The sequence below is a fragment of the Herpailurus yagouaroundi genome, unplaced genomic scaffold (genome assembly GCF_014898765.1).
Source record: "Herpailurus yagouaroundi ecotype Mexico unplaced genomic scaffold, PumYag 163, whole genome shotgun sequence".
Classification (NCBI taxonomy): domain Eukaryota; kingdom Metazoa; phylum Chordata; class Mammalia; order Carnivora; family Felidae; genus Herpailurus; species Herpailurus yagouaroundi.
The window spans coordinates 38,958,073-38,980,935 of NW_024412404.1; the positions used below are offsets into that span (position 1 = coordinate 38,958,073).

The 22,863-nt window shown below is 44.6% G+C and overlaps 1 protein-coding gene and 1 long non-coding RNA gene across 4 annotated transcripts; one reads left to right on the top strand and one right to left on the bottom strand.

Annotated features, from left to right (window-relative positions):
• The first annotated feature begins 201 nt into the window (after positions 1-201).
• LOC121037540 (uncharacterized) lies at positions 202-9,410 on the top strand. Its single transcript, XR_005793814.1, has 2 exons — positions 202-289; positions 8,727-9,410. It is a non-coding gene; the product is annotated as an uncharacterized LOC121037540 (long non-coding RNA).
• Positions 9,411-12,763: 3,353 nt separating this feature from the next.
• On the bottom strand, positions 12,764-22,385 carry SLC25A28 (solute carrier family 25 member 28). 3 transcript variants are annotated; one of them, XM_040486126.1, is made up of 5 exons: positions 22,080-22,185; positions 17,361-17,438; positions 15,924-16,152; positions 14,793-14,849; positions 12,764-13,623 (listed from the first exon to the last, which is right to left on the bottom strand). In XM_040486126.1, exons 3-5 carry the CDS (start codon positions 16,144-16,146, stop codon positions 13,106-13,108), a joined length of 798 nt encoding a protein of 265 aa, XP_040342060.1. In that variant the 5' UTR covers positions 16,147-16,152; positions 17,361-17,438; positions 22,080-22,185; the 3' UTR covers positions 12,764-13,105. The 3 variants fall into 3 exon arrangements, with proteins under 3 accessions (XP_040342060.1, XP_040342058.1, XP_040342059.1); XM_040486124.1 differs by lacking the exon at positions 17,361-17,438 and having other exon boundaries at positions 22,080-22,385; XM_040486125.1 differs by lacking the exons at positions 17,361-17,438; positions 22,080-22,185 and adding an exon at positions 21,772-22,073.
• Positions 22,386-22,863: the final 478 nt, after the last annotated feature.

Here is a 22,863-nt window from a genome sequence, read left to right on the forward strand (position 1 = left end):
GGGTATGAGTGGGGCCTGGGCATACATCCAGACTCACAGGCATGTCCTGTGTGACCTGACCTGCCGTGTAACTTATACTCCTGTTCCCTTATTGTTAAAATGGTGATGAGGTCCGTGACGTTGCCAATGCTTTTCTTGCAGGATTGTGTAAGGTTTAAGTTGATTCACTTGCTCAACAAATTATTTATTATCTATTGTGTTCCAGATCCTGTTCTAGGTGCTGGGGGTAGAGCAGTGACCAAAACAGAAATAAGTCCAGCCTTCATGTGGGGAGACAGACAATAAGCAGGTAAGTGTATAATAACACTTCAGACTGATGAGTTCAATAAGAGAAATACAGCTGAGTAAAAGGCATAAAGGGGTAGAGGAGGCTATTTTATTTGTTTGTTTGTTTATTGTAATCACTGCCCCCAACGTGGGACTCAATCTCACAACCCCAAGATCGAGAATCACATGCTCTGAGCCAGCCAGGTGTCCCCAGGAAGCTATTTTAGATAAGGAGTTAGAGGAAGACCTCTCCAGGGAGGTGACCCTGGAAAAGAGGCCAGGAAGAAGGGAGAGTGTGAGCCGGGTGGCATCTGGGAAGCACATTCAATGCAGAGGGAATGGCCAAGTGCAACAGCGTGGGTGTAAGCATGGCAGTGGATGTAACAGTCCTAACCTATCAAATGGGAACAAAAGGACCCTCCTCACTGATCTCTTGACCCCGTGAGTAACAAAGAAGTGAGCACAGAAAGACAAGAATTAAACTTGACATTTCTAATGGTCCCTGGGGTCCTACCCATGAGCACCACCTCAGGAATAGGCAGAAAGAAAAAGAAAACACTTTCTTCATGCCAGAGCCAGGAGCACCTTAAATTTCATGATTTGTCTACATTTCAGTCTCCCCGCTGGGACGTGGTTTCTGGAGGCAGGACTGCCTCTCACCTGTCAGGAGTCCCGTGGTGGGCAGGGGGTGGGGGTGGTTAGGCGTGAGCTACACAGCCTTTGGAATCCTGGGTTGCAATGCTGGTTCTGTCACATACTTGCTGTGTGAGTTCAGGTATGTTCCTTATCTTTCCTGAGCCTTGGTTTCTTATCTGTGAAGTGGGGGCATTTTTATAGCCAACTCACAGGAGTGCTGTGAGAATGAACAGGGCCTAGCATGTATTAGTACAAAATTATAAGTTGTTCATTGACAATGCCCACATTCCAGATGCCTGGCATATAGGAAGTGCTCAATAAATTTTTTTTTTTAATTTTTTTTCAACGTTTTTTTTTTTTTTTAATTTTTTTTTTCAACGTTTATTTATTTTTGGGACAGAGAGAGACAGAGCATGAACGGGGGAGGGGCAGAGAGAGAGGGAGACACAGAATCGGAAACAGGCTCTAGGCTCTGAGCCATCAGCCCAGAGCCCGACGCGGGGCTCGAACTCACGGACCGCGAGATCGTGACCTGGCTGAAGTCGGACGCTTAACCGACTGCGCCACCCAGGCGCCCCATGGAAGTGCTCAATAAATTTTGTGGAATGAAAGCTTTAGCAAAGAAAATGCTGCATGAAGGATTTCGTATTTAGAGCTGCTGCTATTACCCATGGGATATGCAGTGTCCCCAGGAGGGACACAGCCATCATCTTGGAACACCTGTGAGACAGGCAAGCAGAATTAACCCTCGAGTCTAATCCCTTGCTCTGGGGCCTGTTTTACTGTCTTGTGATCAGATGGAAAACATGTCAAACCATTAACTTGATAAGAACAGATACAGTGCCTGATATTCACCTGGAGCTAAAAAACAGCCTACTTGCTTCCCACCTAGGCACTGGCTGTCTTCCGGCTTCTGCACGTGGCGTCTCCCCTCAGCCCTCCCTGGAGCCTCATGTGGGCCTTGGACTCATCCCACCCCCACCCTCAGTGTTGTGTTGTGACCATCTCTGTGACTTGTGCAACGCAGCCTTAGAGTCAGGAGAGACAGACAGAAGATAAAGCAGAAATCTCAGGATTTAGCCAGATGTAAAATATACCTTAAGTTCACATGTTCCAAAGGTGAGCCTGGCAAAAACCATCTCGGTTCATAATTGCCCATGTATTTGTGTGGATTAGAAACATTGAAACAAGTAGCTGGAAAAGGGGACTTGAAGGGAAAAGGGGAGAATGCTTCAAGTGGAAGAACTCGGTGCTTGCATGGCCATAATTGGATGATGGCAGGAAGCAACTGGGGAGTGGCAGTAGGTTCTGAGTGGCTGGCAGGGGCACGTGCAGTACAAGCCTAGGAAAGTGTCTCCCCAGGTACTTCCACCTTGCTTGTTCTAATTCCAAGCAACCGGCAGCATTTTGTTTGCTTTCCTAAGACCCAGCCCTAGCATGAAAAAATAATGGCGACCTTGAGAACTTGCCCTCACTCTGTCCTGTGCAACCTGATGTAATGCAGATTGAATGTGTCTCCCCCCACTTCTCTGAGTCAGGGGTAGGGGAACTGGAGAGTGTTTATGTCTTCTGAAAGATGGGGAGGTGACCCGGAGGCCTGGGCCTCTTGCCCTTACCTCTACTTCTGTTCCTTGGGTTCTTTGTCCAGGCAGGCTGGACTCAGCTGAGTGACCCTTGAATGAGCTTCATTACTGACCTTTGGCATATCAATGCTAGGAATTTGGTGTGTTTAAATGAAGTGGGCTGCAGATCACGGCCAAAGTGGTGTTTTACGCTGGAGGATTCTGTTAACAACGGGTATGTGAGGGGCGCCAGGGTGGCTCAGTCGGTTGAGCGTCCGACTTCGGCTCAGGTCATGATCTCACGGTCCGTGAGTTCGAGCCCTGCGTCCGGCTCTGTGCGGACAGCTCAGAGCCTGGAGCCTGTTTCAGATTCTGTGTCTCCCTCTCTCTCTGCCCCTCCCCTGCTCATGCTCTGTCTCTCTCTGTCTCAAAAAATAAATAAAACAAACAAAAAAAAATGCGTATGTGAAACCAGGGAGAAAATAAGGTATAAGGATCCCCAAAATAAGAGTCCAAAGAACTGGCTGACATCCCTTGGCTATGTGGCCGTAAGCAAGGGCCTTAACCTTTTTTAGCATTTGTTTTTTCTTCTATAAAATGGGGATTATTCCTGCCACACCCGACACACGGGGTACTTATGAGATTCACATTTAAGCAAATTTACAACACATGGTATCAAGTGGTAGGAAATACATGGCTTCCCTCACACAGCGGTTGTGAGACTCCCCCACGCAGTTAACTCAATGACTAGCACATAATAGATGTTCAGTGAAGCATCATAAATAATTCTCATTGTTGCTCATAAGGATTCTGTATGTGCAAATCCTACGCCACAGAGCCATATAAAATGTGATTTTTTATTTTCATTTTTAAAAAATGTTTATTTATTTATTTAGAGAGAGAAAGAGCACACGCCAGGGAAGGGCAGAGAGAGGGAGAGAGAGAATCCCAAGTAGGTGCCGTGCTGTCAGTCAGAGCCTGACAAGGGGTTTGATCTCACAAATCATGAGATCATGACTTGAGCTGAAATCAAGAGTTGGATGCTCAACTGACCTAGCCATCCAGGTGCCCCTTATTTTCATTTTTTTTTAAACATTTATTTAGTTTTGAGAGAGAGAGAGAGAAAGCACATGAACAGGGAAGGGTCAGAGAGAGAGGGAGACACAGAATCTGAAACAGGCTCCAGGCTCTGAGCTGTCAGCACAGAGTGCGATGCAGGGCTCGAACCCATGAACTGCAAGATCATGACCTGAGCCAAAGTCGGACGCTTAACTGACTGAGCCACCCAGGCGCCCCCCCCCCACCTTATTTTCATTTTTATTATCCTGGTGACATGCCATCTGTTCCAGCCCAGGCAGATAACTCCCCTCCAGGTGACTTTAGTAATCCCCTTGCCATCCTCCTTATATCTGGCCACTCCCCAATTCAGCTCCAGTCTCTTCCTCAAACATCATAATCGTCTCATTGTTTCTCTTGAAAAACAGTGTCCTTTATGGGCATATGACCTCAGCATCCTCCATATTGGTCTTTGAAGCAACCCCCCTTTTCTGCTGTCAGGATCAGCCATCTCTCCCCCATACCTCTGCGTATCCCTTGAGCTCTCACCACTGTGTAGAATACCCTTTTATTTCCTCTCACCTTTCCTCAGTCTCAACCCTTCACAGTCCACATCAGCTCCTTCCTTTGGGAAGCTTCCTGTGGTTCACCCAACCCACAGACCACTCAGTTTATATGGGCTCAGTTTTCATTCTCCAATTTTGCTTTTTCCTGCCCATAGCTTTCTAAACGTTCTTTGAGCCACATGGCAGGGACTAGGTCTTTGGTTTCTTTTGGATTCCTGGCTGGCACTTAGTGGGATGTGCTGTACACATCCGAGGAGGCTGTCCTTGACCATGAGGCTTTCAATTCATCATCTACATTCTAGGCCCCTTTTTAGCAGCAGCAATTCCTTGAGGAGTGACACCACCCTTCCATGAAACATCTTAGGTCTGATGTCGAGGTGAGTCCATACCTCCCACCACACCCAGGGAAAGCTTTCACCTGATGCCTGCAAGGGGTAAACCCTGCATGACTCACAGCTGTCTTACTCAGGTATAATTGCTTTTATTTTCTAATTTGGCAGGGACCTTGAAGCCAAAAGAAAGCCATGCAAGGAGTATGTCAGAGCCCTGGGTCAGTGTCTCTTCAGCAGGCTTACATTTTCCTCCTAGTTTATTTTTCTGTGCATACCTATAGACAGATGCCCAGGCTGTGTCTCCCCCTCTCCCACCCACCTCCTCCTACTCTGGTTTGGTTCTAGGCTTACCCGGGAAAGAGCACTCCTGAGCTCCATGTGCAGATTAGCTCCCAAGTTTCTCTTCTCTCCTTTGGTTTCTGTTCACTTGGCGTTTGTGTGTATGCTTGGCACTTGGCACTGATATAAGATAAATAGGAACTTGTCTTCTCTGGAGAGTCTTACAATCTGGTGGAACTTCCCCCACCCCCCTCCCCAGGGGTGACAGGCTTCTAAAGAGGGCCTCTGGATTTCTGGTCTCCTTTCTCACTTCCCTAAACTTTTTGGGTTAAAGACCACTTTGAGAATATTTCAAAAGTATGGATTCTGTCTCCAGAAAGGTGCACGCATATCCAATAGTTTGCATAAAACCCAGAGGGTGTACAGACCCCATGAAGCCCATCCACAAACCCACAGGCCCTAGGTAAAGAATACTTTTCCTCTTAAAAAAAATTAACAAAGATGAGGAAAGGGGAAAAAAAAACCCTCAAAACAACCTAAAAATAGAATACAAATGGAAACTAATGAACCTAATTCTATTTCAAATAAATAACATTACCACACTGCAGGGAGAATAAACAAACAAAAACTAATTAAATTCTAGTTGAAGGAGTTTTTCCTATGGTAGCATGGGTTAGCAAACCTAAAATGCTTTTTGTGTGCTGGAGAATTGAGCAAATGAATAAATATACTGTGGGTAATGGGAGCCAGTTCTTGCTGTTAGAGAAGAGAGTTACAGATGTAAAGAGAAGGAAGACTAAAATGAATCTTGTGGTGTTGAATTAGAACTGGAGGTATCTGTATTAATTTATGGTTGCGTGTGTGTGTACAGATATAGAAATAAATTAAGATATAAATATTGATTTATATTTCTTAGTTCCATCTGCTAAAAGGCTTAGACGTGGACACCCAGTAGCACTGAGCACACCTGGCATCCAGATCTTGCTTTCTAAATACCATTATGCACTAAAAGGAAACAGGGCTCCTTGGAGAAATGGCTGGTTTCAGGACTCAGAGAGGCAAAGTACAAGATGAACTTAGAATATCATGTTGTTCCAGAAATCAAGGGAGTGCTAAAAAGATAGTGGCAATATGTCAAAAGGACAGAGGAATCAGAAGGGGCTTCACTGGTCAAATCTGGGGCAATCTGAACATTAAAATAAATAACAATGGTAATATTACCACAGAATTTTCATAGAATAAAATAAGAACCTATGAACTTATAGTGTCCAGAATATATAAAGAACTTATACAACTCAACACCCAAAACACAATCTAATTTTTAAAATGGGCAGAATATATGAACAGACATTCTCCAAAGAAGACCCATAGGCCAACAGACACATGAAAAGACACCCAATGTCATTCATCATCAGGGAAATGCAAATCAAAACCACAATGAAATATCACCTCACACCTGTCAGAATGGCTAAAATAGAAAACACAAGAAATAACACGTGTTGGTGAGGATTTGAAGAAAAAGGAAACCTTGTGCGCTGTTGGTGGGAATGCAAACTGGTGCAGCCGTTCTGGAAAACAGTATGGAGGTTCTTCAGAAAGTTAAAGCTAGAACTACTCTATAATCCAGTAATTTACCCAAATCCAGGTATTTACCCAAAAAATGTAAAAACACTAATTCAGGGGGATACATGCACCCATATGTTTATGGCAGCATTATTTACAATGGCCAAATTATGGAAGCAGCCCAAGTATCCATTGATAGATGAATGGATAAAGAAGATGTAGCGTATATATACAATGGAATGTTATTCAGCCATGAAAAGAATGAAATCTTGCCATTTGCAACAACGTGGATGGAGCTAGACAGTATAATGCTAAGCAAAACCAATCAGTCAGAGAAAGACAAATACCATATGATTTCACTCATATGTCAAATTTAAGAAACAAAACAAATGAACAAAGGAAAAGTGAGAGAGAGAGAGACAGAGAGAGAGATAGAGAAACCAAAAAACAGACTCTAAACTAGAGAGTAAAAACTGATGGTTACCAGAGGGGAGATGGTGGGGTGATGGGTGAAATAGGTAAAGGGGATTAAGAGTACACTTACCATGATGAGCACTGAGTAATGTACAGAATTGGCGAATCACTATTTTGTACTCTTGAAACTGATATAACACTGTATGTTAATATACTGGAATTAAAAAAAAACTTTAAAAAATCTATGAGCTCATACTAATGTAAATAAATAAATAAGAAGGGAGAACTCTCCCTTATAGAAGAATATCAACTGATAAATGTAGGAAGAATGATGAAGTTAGAATATAATCATTATACAACCATTATAGTAATAATTGACAGAGACAAGACTCATCAGTGGATGCTAAAACTTGGAAGTTTGATGAAGAACAGGATATTTACATAAATGGAAAGCACCTTTCTCCAAATTACTTATCAGTTACAAAGTGAAATTAGTAATTTTACAATGGGTTCACCTGGTGAACACAACCATACCAATAAGGAGACAAACTGACCTCATGTGCTCCCTGATGTGGTGTCCTGAGAAGGACTCAGTATCATTTTGGTGGTGCATCTTCCAAAAATGCAGAGCCTGCATCTAATTGTGGGGAACCATCACACAAATCAAATTGAAGCCCATTCTACAGAATGACTGACTTGTAATCTAAAGAAAAAAAAATCTAGTTCATGAGATTCCTAGAAGGCTGAGGACCTGATCTAGATTAAAGAAGACTAAAGAGATGTGAATAAACAGTAAGTGCAACGTGTGATCTTGGGTTGGACACTGGATCAGGGAGGATAGCTATGAAATAGGACATTATTGGAACAGTTGGCGAAATTTGCATATGAACTGTGAATCAGATAATAATTTTGAATCCATGTTACATACACACATATACACATCTATATACATATGTGCGTACATATTCATACACGTACACTCTTGGGAACAGGCTGAAGCTCCAGGTCACAGCTGGAATTTCTTCTTCAGGAAAACTTCAGTTCTTTTCCTAAGGCCTTTTAACTAATTGAGTGAGGCCCACCCAGACTATTTTGGATAATCTTCCTTACTTAAGATAAACTGATGATAGACTTTAATCATATCCACAAAATACCTACACAGCAATGTCTAGATTAGTATTTGACTGAAAAGCTGGAGACTATAACCTTGCCACATTGTCACAAAAAACCTGACCATCCCATAATCCCAGCATCTACCCCAGGGCCCCTACCTGCTCAGTACATGTTTGTGCAGTGAAATGGCTCATTCCTAACCCCAGCACCATTTTCCCAGGCAAACCTCAGTGTCTGATCACAACCATTCTACTGTCAGCAGGTGGTTATCAAGCACAGTGCAGGAAATGATACCAAAAAGGCACAGCTCTATAGACCCCCTAGTGTAGGGAGACGAAACACAGCCAGATGAGTGCAAGACAACTTACAGGTGCATTCCCACTCGAATGTCTAAACCACCAAGTCCCTTTCATCTTCTTGTAACTACCTTTCTCTGGTTCCTCTTTTCTAGCTGTGACAGCCCCTTGGCTGGAGTGCCTTTGTCTAGCTTGCTCCCCCTCCAGGTTGTCCTATGTCTGGGCTGTTGGTGGAGTTGTCCTCAGACATGACTTTAGTCATCTCCCTCCCTGCTTATGAACCACAAGAGCTCCTCATTAGCCAAGTCAAGTCTAGACACCTCTGCCTGGCTTTCAGGCTCCCCATAATCTGACCCTCCCTGAGTGACACGACAGCTGTTTTCATATTGGTGAAGGGCTGTCAGAGAGAAGAAGGATTAGTCTGATTCTTTGCTGCTCCAGCAGGCAGACGGAGATCATAGGTGGAAACTACAGGGAAACCTTGGTGCCTCAATACAAAGAATTCTTCTCCTCTGTTTTTAGTGTGTGAATGTGGGTTGCGGGGGTGGTGGGGTAAAGGTTGTGTTTCTGGACGTCTGACGACGTAGGGAATATTATTGTGTGCAGCACCCACAGTACTTGTTCTCTACGTACCGGTCACAGGTGGCAGGAAGTCACAAAATAGTGCACATCCAGTCCCAACATCAATCGTGTGAAATTTCTGATAGTTTCAACAGACTATTGTTTACCAAGCCTCCTAAATCAATGAATGGAGACAACAGGAGGAATATTTTAGATTCTCAGGAAAATACGTATTTGTTTTGAATGCCTCATGTTTGTGTGGAATGTTTGTGTTAAAGAGAGAGGTGGGAGCCAAATTCTGTAAAGCCCTGTCGGCCATGGTGAGGAATTTGGCAACTGAAGCAGGGCAGTGACATGATCCTAGAATGGAAGCAGGAGACCATGAAGAATGAACTTTCGAACAGCAATGAACTTGGCAGCAATGTCACAAATGGCCTCCAGCAGAGATGAGCTCCCAGACACAGGAGTAGGGATGGGGAGCCCCCTGTCAGGGATGCTGCAGAGTGAAGTTGGACTCGAGGAGGTATGCTGAGCAAGACGACTTCTAAGAATCCAACTTCTGACGTTCTCCCCAGGCCAGCCTCCCCTGCCCCAGCCTCACATCTCTAGCCTGGATCTCTGCAGTGTCTGCAGAGAGGTGGTGCCAAACCGTCTCCCCGCTCAGAACCTTCTCGGCACACCTACCCTGCTCTGCTTTTTGTCCTTCGGATTCTTCATACCCACAGCAATGCTCTTGATAATAAATTATTACAAATGTGCAACAAGCGACTGACAGAATAAGCTCTTGTACATTCATGTAATGGAATGTTGTGTAGCTATTTCCATTCAGGTGATGCAAGATTTAGCGTGGAAAGATGGGCACCATATAATATTATGGGAAAGAAGCTGGTTACAGTGTGACTTGAATTTTAAATATTAACCAAAAATGCATAGAGAAAATACTGGATGATGTATACATCAAAATGTCATATTCTCTGGGTAATGGGATTAGAGCTATTTTTCTAAATTTTACAAAATTAGCGTGATTTGACTGGTACTGGCTTTTATGAAAGTATTTTTTTGAATTTTTTTTAATGTTTATTTTTGAGACAGAGAGAGACAGAGCATGAATGGGGGAGGGGCAGAGAGAGAGGGAGACAGAATCGGAAGCAGGCTCCAGGCTCTGAGCCATCAGCCCAGAGCCCGACGTGGGGCTCGAACTCACGAACTGTGAGATCATGACCTGAGCTGAAGTCGGACGCTCAACCGACTGAGCCACCCAGGAGCCCCATGAAAGTATTTTTTAATTCTACCTTTTATCAAAGCCACCTCTTTCCCTGTAACTCTGACCTACACTTACCTTTTCTGACTCTAAATCTTGTTGGGTTTTTTTTTAATGTTTATTTTTGAGAGAGAGAGAGAGAGAGAGAGAGAGAGAGAGAGAGAGAGAGACGCACAGAGTGTGAGTGGGGGAGGAGCAGAGGGAGTGGGAGACAGAATCTGAAGCAGGCTCCATGTTCTGAGCTGTCAGCACAGAGCCTGACATGGGGCTCGAACTCACAGACCATGAGATCATGACCTGAGCTGAAGTCAGATGCTTTAACCGATTGAGCCACTCAGGTGCCCCTATATCTTGTTGGTTTTGTATAATCCGGTACATGGTTGTAATCTGTTTTGTGTTATTCTAAGATTGTTTCATTCATGTTAGTTTTGTCTCTACAGTTAAGTTTTCTCTGGCTAAACTGGTTTGGTCCTTGATCCTTAAGGTACCACATGACTTACCTGGCTTTCCAGAGAGGACCTAGACTTGGGAATGCTCCCAACGCCCATAGCTCTCATGGGGATTGGTTCCTGACCCAGGGATTCAGGAACCAAGAATGTTCAGCCCTATCACACTATTCCGCCTCTGTCTCCTCCGGTGATTGGATCGAGAGACCTGAAGAACCTGAGGGGCTGTCCAAATTCTAACCCAGCTGTTCTCCAGCAGCTAGGGCACAAGTGGAGATTGGAAGGTGACTTTTGCATTCTTTTCTCGTTGCTTGTGAACAACATTAGAGCTGAGAGAATCTTTAGTGACTATCATTCTTTTAGATTACCTGTATCCTGTTCTTGAGAAATGGCCTTATTGCCACAGTGCCCACTGTGCTCTGGATACCCTGCCAGAACAGGAGCTTTGTAAAGCCGACTGCAGGGACAGGTCTGGAGAGGCATCCCTTTGTTCTCGTGCCTCATCTGTGCTGGGAGGCAGCTGCTCTCTTACATTTTTACTAGCAGACCCTCTCAAATGACCTTTGCAATGATTTCAGCATGCTCTTTTTACTCCATAGGCAATTCAAACTCCAGTGACCACAATTTAGGACTGTTAACATCTCTCTTTTCCATCACTAAACCAAAGGGGCAGCATGGCTTCCTTAAATAAGGCTTAGAACAGAAGACCCTGCTGTTTTCTTGATGTTTTTTTTTTTTTTTTCCAAGTGCATTCAGATGTGATTCTCCATAGAGACCTGAAGGGCTGTCAGGTGGAAGGAAGGACAAGATTTATTCTGTAATGGATTTCTATTGCTTCTACAGCCCTAACACTGCTCTGGTCTGGCACTTTCTCTGTCTCCCTTGCCACAGTCCTGGTCAAGACCACCGTGCAGCCATGCCTGCATGACTGTGACAGCCTCCCATCAGGTCTACCTGCCCGTCCGGTCTTGCTCCTCTAATCCTTTCCCAGAGAGCCTAAGTGATCTGTTTAAATTGTGAATCTGATCACACCACACCTCTGCTTAAAATCTGTAATGCCTCTGTGCTGCCTTCAGGATAAACTCTAAACTCCTTAGCATTGCTTTTAAGACTCAGCTCCTGCTTAGCTCTCCAGTTGCATGCCTTGCCCAGACTGCCAGTCCTACCAAATCCCTTGTGTGCTGACCCTGGACACTTCTTATTCTCCCTTACCTCCAGGTCTTTCTCTAGAACATTTCCCCTCCTCTCTTCACCTTTTAGTTTATTTGCCTTCCAGGCGTCACCTCAGATGTCACTTCCTCCAGAAGCTACCCCCAGTCACCCAAGACCAGGCTGGGTATTCTTATGCATGTTTCTTGCCATTTTATCTTACAGGTACCTGTTTACATCTGTCTTCCTCTCCAAACAGTAAGCTCCTTGAGGGCTGGGATGGTTTTATTTATCACCATAACCCCAGCACCAGTGTCTGACAGACACTCAAGTTATTGAATGAATGAATGAGTGAATGAATGAATGACAGATGACATAACAAGGATGACAGATGGACCTTTTTGGAGGTAGATTTCCACTCTGTGCACTGAAGAACTTGCTAATAGCTGGTAATATCCAAAAAAGGGAACAGACCAACCCACAAAGCAGTTAAAGTCCTATCCCTGCAAGTCTGCAGACACAGCCTACGTGGTCCTCGGGAGGGAGCTTCTTCAGGGGATGGCAGGTTGGGGTATGTGCGCTCCACTCATTTCCCACCTGCCAGAAGACCCAATTAGATCCACTTCTGAGAGCCAAAGCTCTGGGTTGGGGTATCAGCTCTGCATTTACTGTGAGAACTGGGGCAAGAGGCAGCCTCTCTGAGCTGTCTTTACCTGTGAAATAGAGGTGATGCTTGCACTGCCTACTTCACAGACCTTGTGAGAGCAAAGCATAGTCACACACGTTAAATAAAGTACTTTGCAAAAGCCTTAAGGCCCAATGAAAGGTCCGATTATTTACCACATAATCCTTAGGTCTTGCAGCTTCACTAAATAACTCTTGTTCTGCAACTACATTAGAAAACAAAGTGCCGTGTGCCAAGTTTTACTCTGGCAGGCCGAGCTGAGAGAGCAGAGAGGTCTGCCTCTTCTGTGCTGTGCCATTGTCCCCTGGAAAAGGCAAGAGTGGGGATCAAGAACACCTGTTTAGCTAGGATCTGTCAAAGGCCATTGTTCCTGCCATCAGGGAGATTCCTTGGAGCTTAATACTAAAACGAGGGGGAGTAGGGCTCCAAAGCCTTGAGTCACTATAAAAACCAGCAAGAACCCAGACTGCAGACATATACAACACACCTTCCTCTTCGACCCCTTGACTGATGCTTCAAGTCAGAACACTTAAAAGCATTTCACTTCCCCTTTGGCATAACAAATCCAATGAAACCATTTAATTTAAAGGCTTTTTATTAGGAACCAGGGGAATGAGCTGCTTGTCCCTCTGTAACAGTCTAGAGTAGGTCATCAGGCCCAGGATGGAGAAAGGTTATTAGCAAAGGTACTGTGGTGTGCTTTGCTGCACTTGCTTAGGGCCTGGAAGGAAAGGTGGCGGCAACGGAGGCTGGCAGGAACTGGTGTTAGCCAAAACACCAATAGCCTGGGGAGAACCCTCTACCTTCCTTCCACCTCCACTCAAGGCCAGATGGAGCATGCCAGGAGACCGAGAACGTGGCTGGAGCAGGCAGGACGCAGCAGTGCTGGACCCCTGGCTGTATCATGTGCTACTTCACTTCACTTGCCTGCCCTCCACTCTTCTTGCCGTTTGGTGATTAGGTATTTGAAGAACTCATACACAGACCATGCGATGGCTGTGGAGGGGATCTGGTAAATTACTCTGGCCTGTACCCCTCGGAAGTAGGCGGTCACACCACCTACTTGATACACCGTCCTGAAGGCACTAGCCATGCCTGTGATATGTCCTGTGATGTTTGAGTTCAAAGCCAAGGATTCCTGGGTGTTGAGCAGTGTTTTGCAAACGTCCAGTGGGGTTGTGGCAGCGGCAGCTACGGCTCCTGCACAGGCTCCAGAGAGAACGTGGGAGCTGGGGTTGTACCGTCTCTGGGGGTTAAAGTGCTCCTGCAGGAATTCATAGGTCATGAAGTGAATGGCTTGGAAGGGAACATTCATGGTTAGCTGGGTGGTGTAGCTACGATAAAAGGCGCCGGCCCCTTCATTTTGCCACACTGCCCGTACACAGTCTGTCACCCGGTGGTATGGGGAGTTGTACATCTGCATCCTCTGCTTGACCACTGGTAGTGTCATCAACAAGAAGAAGGAAGGAAATGATGCCAGCAATCAACCGGTGAGCAAGAGTGTCCAGATTCAGAGTCCCGAGTCAGCGGGTCAGCCATTGGAATGGAGAGGGGGAAAAAAAAAGTATGAGTGAGCTATCAGTCTAATAAATTAAAGTTTCCCTTTTTTGAGAGAAGGGAATAGAAGAAGGTTGATAAAGGGCCAAAAAATAAGACTGACTTATAGTAGGATTTCTTTAAAACCAACCAGTGAACACACACATACATCTATGGTTTAGAAACTCCAGTAGATTTTCTTGAAAAAATTACCAACCTATTATGATCTTACCCTTTCATAAAACCCCAGGGAAGAAATGACTCAGTGGCAGTGAACATGATAATGAACAGATAGCCCTAACAATCCCAATCCTCAGGTATGCAGAGCACCCAACTCTTATGACATGAGGATGGTTATCCTCCTCAGGAGAAGGGCTACCAGAAAGAAAACACAGTTCTTAACCAAGAAGACTGTGGCTTTAGTTTCCAAACATCTACTCTCTCGAGTAGATAACATGGTATGAGCCCTGGATCTTCAGCTTAGCTTTGGCCCTTTCCACACCATGGCCTTGCCCAGACTGGTAAAGAGCTGGAGCTTAAAGAGCATGGCAACTGTGCTATCCCTTCACGTTTGTTTGAGTACCTCATTCTCCAACTCAGAACCCAAGATCCAAGCAGCCGGGCAGGAACTGAGCTCTACAATTTACCCTTTCATTCCTATTTCGACTGTCTTCATTCTAATAAGAATGGCAGGATTTTTAAATGTCAAAATCCATCTTTACCTCTTTGAAGAAAAGTGAAATACTCTGTTAAATTTTCAGATGAGATCAAATCCACTACAAAGAAGACTTCTGAGAGGCCAGGAATAGGCCAAGTAGAGCCATATCTTTTTTCAGGGAAGCCCCAAAGATGAATTAAAGCTCAATGAATTTGCTTCCTAAGGGGCTCCTCCTACCCACTGACAATATGGGGGGGGCGCCCTCTACTGGTAAGAAACGGTAACACAAAAGGATTTCCCCACCAAAATGGCTGGGGTGCTCCCTGTCTTTCCTCCGCAAACCAGAAATAAAGGAGAAGCCTAGAGATGCAGGTGCAGTGGCCCACAGGGGGAAAGGTGGAGGAATCATTACCTTCTGCTGGATTCATGGCTGCATCATGCAGTAATGTTGCTACACAACCGGCCGCACCTGCAAAGGAGAAAACAATCGCCATACATGAGGCCAGAAAGGGCAACTGATTGAGGCACCAGAGTGAAGGGAGTGGTTAGGCTAAACAACAGCAGGGAGAGGGAACCCACTGCTCTCGAGCCCCTGTTCTGAAAAATGAAGATATTTGTTCCCACCAACCTTGTAAGGTTACCAGTCTACATTCCATATGTATAATAGGAAGGCCAGAAGAGTCAAAGAAAACAACCCAGATTTTATAAAGACGTTTCTGAGAATGAATGCACTTTATGCCCCGGACAGGAAGCAGGTACACTGCAGCCACGGAATGCCAGCACCAACTGCCTCCAGTGGAGGGAGAACATGAGGGGCGGTGGTCAGATCTGCCCCACACCATCTCACCTGTCATCCTGCTGCCCCTGTGCTGCCCATTCCAACTCCAAACTCTAACATCTATCCATTTAGACCTTTCCTTGAGGTCCTTAACCACCGTATCCCTCAACTTTCCTCTCAGTTTGGTTTTCAATCCTCAAGCATCAGGCTGCTGTCCCTTCCCTTACTTTCACAGAACCTTCAACCCTCTGGTTTTTCTGTGCAGAAGTCTCTTGGCTCAACCCCAATTCACTTGAGGCCTTGTCGTGTCCTCAACAACACAAACTGCCTCTGGTCAGTTAGGATCCTGAAAAGGTGATGCAAAGAGCTGGGGCTCCATTAATGTCTTCCTTGGGCAGCTGGGTCACCTCAGATCCTGCCCCAAGGAGCAGGATACCACCCGATTATCAAGATATATACAGTGGGAGTATTTCAGTGTGTCTCCACATTACCAGGGCATTAGAAGTTGATGCAGGGAGATGAAAGAAGTCAAGCTGGTAGGTAAGGGAAGATACCGTAACACTTTGTTGAGGTGCCCCAAAAGAGGGGTGGGGTTGAAGCAGCCCATTGTCTGAGAACGTCAGGTTTGGAAGTCCCTCCCCTATACTCTGGCCTACCCCAGCCCAAAGCTTCAGCTCCAAACCATGCTGAGACTGGAAAGCATTGACAGCAGCAAAGCCCAAAGAGTTGAGAAAGTGGGGGAACCAGCACAGGAAGGCTTAATACCATTGGCAATATGGCTATTGCCCCCAGGGTGGATTACATCACTCAATGTCTTTTTTAACTTTTCGTAGCAGGCAAAATAGAGGGCATGGGCAGGCCCTGCGCCTGTTGCTGTGACGTTTAGCCCCCGCATGGGTCTCCACAGCCCCTCTGTTCTTATAATCCTCCAGAGTGCCTCCAACACATTTCGATAGCGGGCGGCTGGGTCAGGCTGTAGGCTCTGCATCCGGGTCTGAAATTACAGAAAGAAGTGCAATGTCAGTGATGCCAACTTCTCATTCAACGTTGTAACTTCAGCACTCAGGCTTGGGACACTCCTCTGTGGAATCATGCCAATGTGCGGGAGTACTACCTGGCACCTAGTTTTACTCCCAAATCTATGTCTGACCTTTCCAAGGCTTGGACCTTTTGCTAGTCATCTATGAAGGGAACACCATTCTTTTCTCAAGAATATAACTGCTTAGGAAGTATGCTTGAACTCTGAAATGATTCATAGCCCCAGCAACAAATATCAAGCCGTTTCAGGAGATGTTGCTTTTGTGCCTTAATAAACCCAGGCCAAGAGTTCGTTACAAATGGATTCTAAAGTCAACTATTTACTGTCTACAACATTATGCCTTATTTCTGAAGGTTGATCCTGGGCCTGCTTCCTAACCACACACTATACTGACTAATGAGACAATGGCTCATCCTTTATTACATCTTTGATGATTATCTGACTTTCATGGATTATTTGGCATTGGCAGCTGAGCCTGTATGTTAAACTCTTGGCAGAAGTAACATTTGTAATCAATGCTGCTCTATTTCTGGGAAAGAGCATTTGCCTTGAGACTATGAAAGGTGGAAACTAACTTTGTCTCTAAAACTGAAGGGGCTCCCAGATTTCTAATCAAAACTGAATGAATCCCCAAACTGGCATCAAATTAAATCAGTCTCTGTGAAACAGAATCCATGGAATTTCCAGAGGATTCAATGATTGGGACAAAAGTACTTTGTATAATGTTCCTGGACAAAGTCTGGTTGGGATTTGGGAAATGAATCTTTTCGAAACATTCACCAAATCACAGACCCTCAGAGGGAGGTTTGTCTCCCAATGAAAAACTCTTGTCTATTGATCCATTTCAAGATTAAGATGGCATGGAGACTAACAATATAAAATCAATGTCCAGTGCCTGGAACAAAGTAAGCACTCAAGATTTGTTTGTTGAATGAATGAATGAACAAATGAATGAATCTTAGCTGTGTCTGCACCAATTCACAAAGTAAGAAGCAGACTATTAGTGAGCCAGAAGGGCAATTTATGCCCAAGTATAGTTTAAATTCCTACTTCATTCCAATTACTGGTTCAATCTGGATTTAAAAGCTTGAACCTTCCTTTTGGCCAACTGCAATCCAAGAGTATTGTCTCTTGTCAAAAGCATGAGGGAAAAAAAAACTAACCAGATCAACAGGTCCTAGTTAGCTGTAAGCAATCCACATTCCTCTAGTTATTTTCTCTTGTCTGCTACCAACAAAGAACTGGAAAGTTAAAAGGTTAATTACTGTAAATGCAATCAGAAATACAGTTACCACTTATTACAACTTGACACATTCATTCTACTTCTCAAAAAAAAGAAACCCATATAGTTCCAATAAAGCATGTGTTTACAGATCTTTCCCATCACTCATGGGGTATAAAATCCATCAGAGGAGTTATTCAGCGACTACAGGTCTTTGCTGGCTGTGGCTGCTGATAAAGATAAACTGATCCTGGTGGCTTAACAATTATGTGTTTCCATTGGTTTGTTCGAAACTGTTCTTGCATAGGGAGAATGTTCAGAAGCTGTACTGCTCTGCTGAAGTCACTGGCATTATCTGGACAACCAGCCTTGAAAGGTCTGGCCTCAGAGATGTGGAACGTTTCACCCCCAAGAGAAACCTGGACTGTAAGTTACTTTGAACATATCATACATACCCCTAACTCTAATTCACGATTCTACTTACACCCTTATGGAGAGAAACCAAGCATAAGCTATGCCAAATACAGAAATGAATACAGCTCCCCAAATTTGTGGGCCAATAAATCTTTCTTTTGGAGAAAGATCAAATCTCTAAGAATTTATGAATAGCCTTTAATATAAAAACCACTAGCTTTGAAGAAAAGCCAAATAAACTAATAGCTAAGTGGTTTGGCAAAAAACAAGCCACATTTCAGTCAGAAAGCCTGAGTTTGAGCCCCAGCTTTGCTAGATGTGTGGCCTTGGATATGTCACTTAACCTGAGCTTCAGTGTTGTCATCTACAACATGAGACTAAGAATGGCTAATGGAGCTATTATGGGGATTTGAAGAGTCAGGGCATGTAAAAGCCATTGGTAATTTATGAAGTACTACAAATATAAGGCTTTTTATTGTCTTCAAACATGATTCTAGGAAATATGTGTTTATATCTTAGAATGTATAGATCATGGGAGTGTTGTCTCTTGTGTATGTCATTTCACAAATATGCATGGGCAACTAACTGGTCCTTAGTCACTAATAAATCAGGTTTCATTTTTGTATTTCTTGTTTTCACTTTATTGTTTTTAATGTTTATTTTTGAGAGACAGAGTGAGTGGGGAGGGGCAGAGAGAGAGAGGGAGACAGAGAATCCCCAGGGAGCTCCACACTGTCAGTGCACAGCCCAATGTGGGGCTCGAACTCACGAACTGTAAGACTATGACCTGAGCCGAAATCAAGGGTCGGATGCTTAACCAACTGAGCCACCCAGGTGCTCCTATTTCACTTTCAAGTTTCTCTTTGGCTATAATGATTTTTTATGTCCGGCTATCAATCTGAAGTTCACATTTAGGACTGAGCACTATTGGGAAACTCTGTGCCTTGCTTGGCTCTGGAAATCTACTATGGAAGGCCTGAGAGCCTGACTGGGGTCAAATCATGACTGTGCCACCTAACTTGCTTCCTTTTCTTGTTGTGTAAAATAATGAAAATGGTGTGTACTTCATGAAAATGCTTCACGGATTAAACGGATAAATGTATGTAAGGCACATCAGTTAGTGTTTGGCAAACAAGAAGAGTTGACATTTACTGAATAATTATTATTAGATACAAGAAAGTCAAATAAGCCAATGTTTCCATTTCCTAACCTTTCATTGGTGAATGTGTATAGATAACCATTTACATCTGGAGTTTGGCAAAGATTTGTTTCCCTTTGTCACGATTACAGAGCCAAATAGCAGCACGTTGGTGACAAGAGGGTACTTTGATGATTTTGAGAAGAGTTCTGACTGCTTTGGTTGCAGAGCCTATCCCTATAGATAAAGTCTGATGTTTGCCTCTGAGGTCCAGAAATGGAAAACTGGGATATGTTTGGGCTCCCAAACCTCCCTATTATGACCATGTAAATAGTTGGCTGAATAACTATGGCCTGGCAAGGTTATGCTAGGTTCCTCCCAAGGATATTTTAAATCAACTTGACCCTGAGAAGTGGCTGGGTAGCACAGGCTTGCATGCCAAGAGGCAATGTCAACTTTCATTTGCAAACACTGTGGTTGCTGTTTTGGCTCCAACACAGATACCTGCTTCTAGTCTTAGGGATGGTTGGGCTGCTCTTCTTCTCCACCACCATTTATGGTAAAAGAGGAACTGGGAAACCCTGGGACAAGTGAACTGGGAAGGCCTTTCTGAAGGAAGAGATTTGAATTTTACTTTCATATCTGTACAACAATGTTTAACATCCTAGCGACACTAAATCCTACTGGTCTCACCTAGTTGTTCCCTCTAGTCATTTAAATCCCAGCATTTAATGACAAATGAAAATGGTTCTTCTAAAATAAGCTTTTGTATTTTTGAAGACTCTTGAGCATTTTTTTCCTCCAGGTCAAATAATTAATTTTTTAATATAGGGCTTTAAGGCATAACTATAATGTTATAGGACTTTTTTAAAACACAAATTTCAAAGCTTATGTAAATGAGTAAGAACTGTTCTTCAAAACAGCTTGGAAGGCTAGAAGTAACTTATTCCACCAGTGCTGTGATTATGCAAAATATTTCTGGAACTCCTCTTTCAGAAGTGTTTCCTCAATGGGTTTGTCAGCCTCAAGAATAAATCAGGCTCCTTGCTTTCTGCTCCTACCTTCTCCCTGACTCCAATCAGTATTACCCATTTTGATCTCCCACCTTATCTACCATTTTTGATTCTGAATGGTCTGTTACTAAAAAATCGACCACATCTTGTGACAGGACAAAGGTCTGCCCTCTTTAAGGATATACACCCAAATATTCTAGAGGGATTTCTAACAAAGAAATTTATAAAATGTTTACAGCAACAATAGCATTATGTAAATACATGGAGTAAGGAGATAGCCTACCAAGGTAATAGGACAACACTTCAGTTGACAAGTTATATTAATATTCCTAAGTCAATCACATTATTACATTGTATTTTTCAAGTCATTAAGTAATTTTCATTGCTTTCCTTGATCTAGTTTTCATTTGATACCCATCCTGAAACATAGCACCCTAGACCCTGCTAGCTCCTGCTCTCTGCTCACATTCTTAGTATAGGGAGTTTACTTTACTTTGCAGTTAGATCACATTAACTTTTGGATATATAGCATTAACAACTCACATTCAACCTAGACTTTATTACATAAATGTCTGAATCTTTTTTATTTGTACTTGCCCATTTTACATTTTAATACTGTTAGAGCATTAACCATCCTTTTACTTCTCTTGCAAAGATTTTACTTTTTATTTCTATTCCTCCCAATTGACAAGGGTATTTAAAGTTCGAATATCCATTTTAACCAAGTTCATTTACCAGTTTCAATAGGGATGGCCACTGGTAGGAGCTGCTTTGCAGTGCACTAGAAAACTCCTATCAACTCAATGTCATTCACAAAGCTTAATGAGTACTTTCCCCATTTCCTCATCCACACTACTTATGAAAACATTTGATAGTACCAGAATCAGGAAGAAGCAGAAGAGATAGACTTTGTATTTCCCAACTCAGTACTCTCTCCTTTTGAATATGTAACATTTGTCTAATTTGAGGAGAAAACACACGTCAAAGAGCTGTGAGAATACTGTTTGGACTATTACTCCTGATATGTAAAGGAGGTACCACTCCCTTTCTCAATACGTTTATTTCAACAGCCCCCTTGAATTTACTTCTCATTCAATTTAGTCCTCACTTTTAGAGGTTGGTACCTTTCCTAATGCACAAGATTAACTGTAAAGAACAATCTGTTCCCTCTTCACCTAGCTTTCTTCAGAAGCACCCGACATCTGTACCCACTAATCAGTCTGCTTGGTTGTGGTTGCCATTAGTTTTTACTTTCACAGGAATCATGCCTTCATGTTAATCCTATTTCATTTTCTTCACACTTACATCTGCTTTTCAAAATCATGCTTCCCTTCTAGGCAACTTTCCCCTTTTTGTCAAATTCAGGTGGCTAAAGAAACACACTGTCAGGTTCATCTCTCGTTTGGGGGCCTATGTGCCCCCATACAAAATCCTAATCCCAGTTTGGTTTTCATGTTCAGGAAATAGGTGGGGTGTCATGCTTGCTGCACAGAGAAACCGAAACCTTTTCCTGAACATGGGTTTTCCCAAATCATTTCCAGTCTGGAGCTATGAATTCTGACTGCACAATGATTTCCAATCATTCATGGCTTAAGAGTTATTAAGTAAATCATTTATCTAGCCAAGACATTTCAGATTTCCGTTCTTGCCCCAACACTGTTAAGGGAAGACACAGCAAGTTTCTTGTAAAAGCACTCGCCCAGAGAGCATCTTCAAGGCATTAAGATCCTATTCGGAGTCTGATTCACCCCAGTTGTCTTCACCGTAATCAAATTAGTAGCACTTACCTGTTCCATCCCATCCCACCCTATTCCTGTTTAGTCCCGTCTAGGATCCAGACTTTGGCTGACAGATTTTCTTTCCACAGTCCCGATTCAGATCTCACTGACGGTTAGAAATGGGTCCTGGTTCCTGACTGGGTTCAATTCCCAGTCGGGACCTTGCTTGCATGGCGTATCGGTCGAATCGTGTGGTGGTGGCAGGAGCCAGGAAGAAACCCATGTCGGCTCCGGCTCTCGGCCAGGATCCTGGCTCGGGACAGGACCCAGGGGTCGGGTCAGCCCCAGGTCGGATTCAGAGCCGGTCCAGGTCTCACCTTGACGCAGTCGATGGGATACATCACGCAGTGCTCCAGGATCCCTGCCACGGCGCCCGCCACCATGTGCGTGGTGACAGTGGCTCCAGCCGGCAGCGCCTCGTAGTCCGGGCCGGAGTCCGGATCCTGCCGTACCGGGGGCCTGCAGGCCCCGGCCTCCCCGCCGCCGGCCCCCCGGCCCACGCCCCGCTGCAGCCACCCGTCCAGCAGCGCCGACTCCCCGGGGCTCCGCCCCGGCCCAGCCGCCGACCTCCCCGCCACACCGCCAGCACCCCGCCCCTCCAACTCCATCCACCCGGGCCAGCTGCGGCGCCCACCCTCGCCGCCGCTGCCGCCACTGCCGCCACCGCCCCCCGGCCCCGTCGCGTCCGCCTCAGGCGCGGCCCAGAGAGCCCGGGGCCTCCGGCTCCCGCTTGGCCCGCGGACACGCCCTTCAGCCAGCCATTGGTGCAGCTGCCAAGTTATCCCCGCCCCTTTGCTTTCGTAGGAAAAAAATGTGTGTGGTATTAGAGAAGTGGCCTGTCATTCCTCCACCCCGTGGCGTTGCTACCGCTTAGGTTCCACCCCTTCCCCTTTGATCTTGGAAGCTTCTTGTTTATTGGCTATTGATTGGCCAACATGTAAGATCAACCCGCCCTCCGACTTTTCTGGAGGGCGGGAGAAACTTAAGGCTGAACTTTGATAGGCTCAACCACTCTTGATACTTTGACCGCGGCCATTGGCCCTCATCACGTCGGGATCCGATTGGCTACCGGAAGAGAGCGAAGAGCCCAGGGGCGAGAGA

Coding starts and splice junctions, on each gene's coding strand:
- SLC25A28 (XM_040486124.1), bottom strand. CDS start 22,370: ATGGAGTTGGAGGGGCGGGGTGCTGGCGGTGTGGCGGGGAGGTCGGCG. Junction 16,153..22,079: donor ATCCCATCGACTGCGTCAAG/GTGAGACCTGGA, acceptor CTGTAATTTCAG/ACCCGGATGCAGAGCCTACA. Junction 13,624..14,792: donor AGCCATGAATCCAGCAGAAG/GTAATGATTCCT, acceptor TGACACTACCAG/TGGTCAAGCAGAGGATGCAG.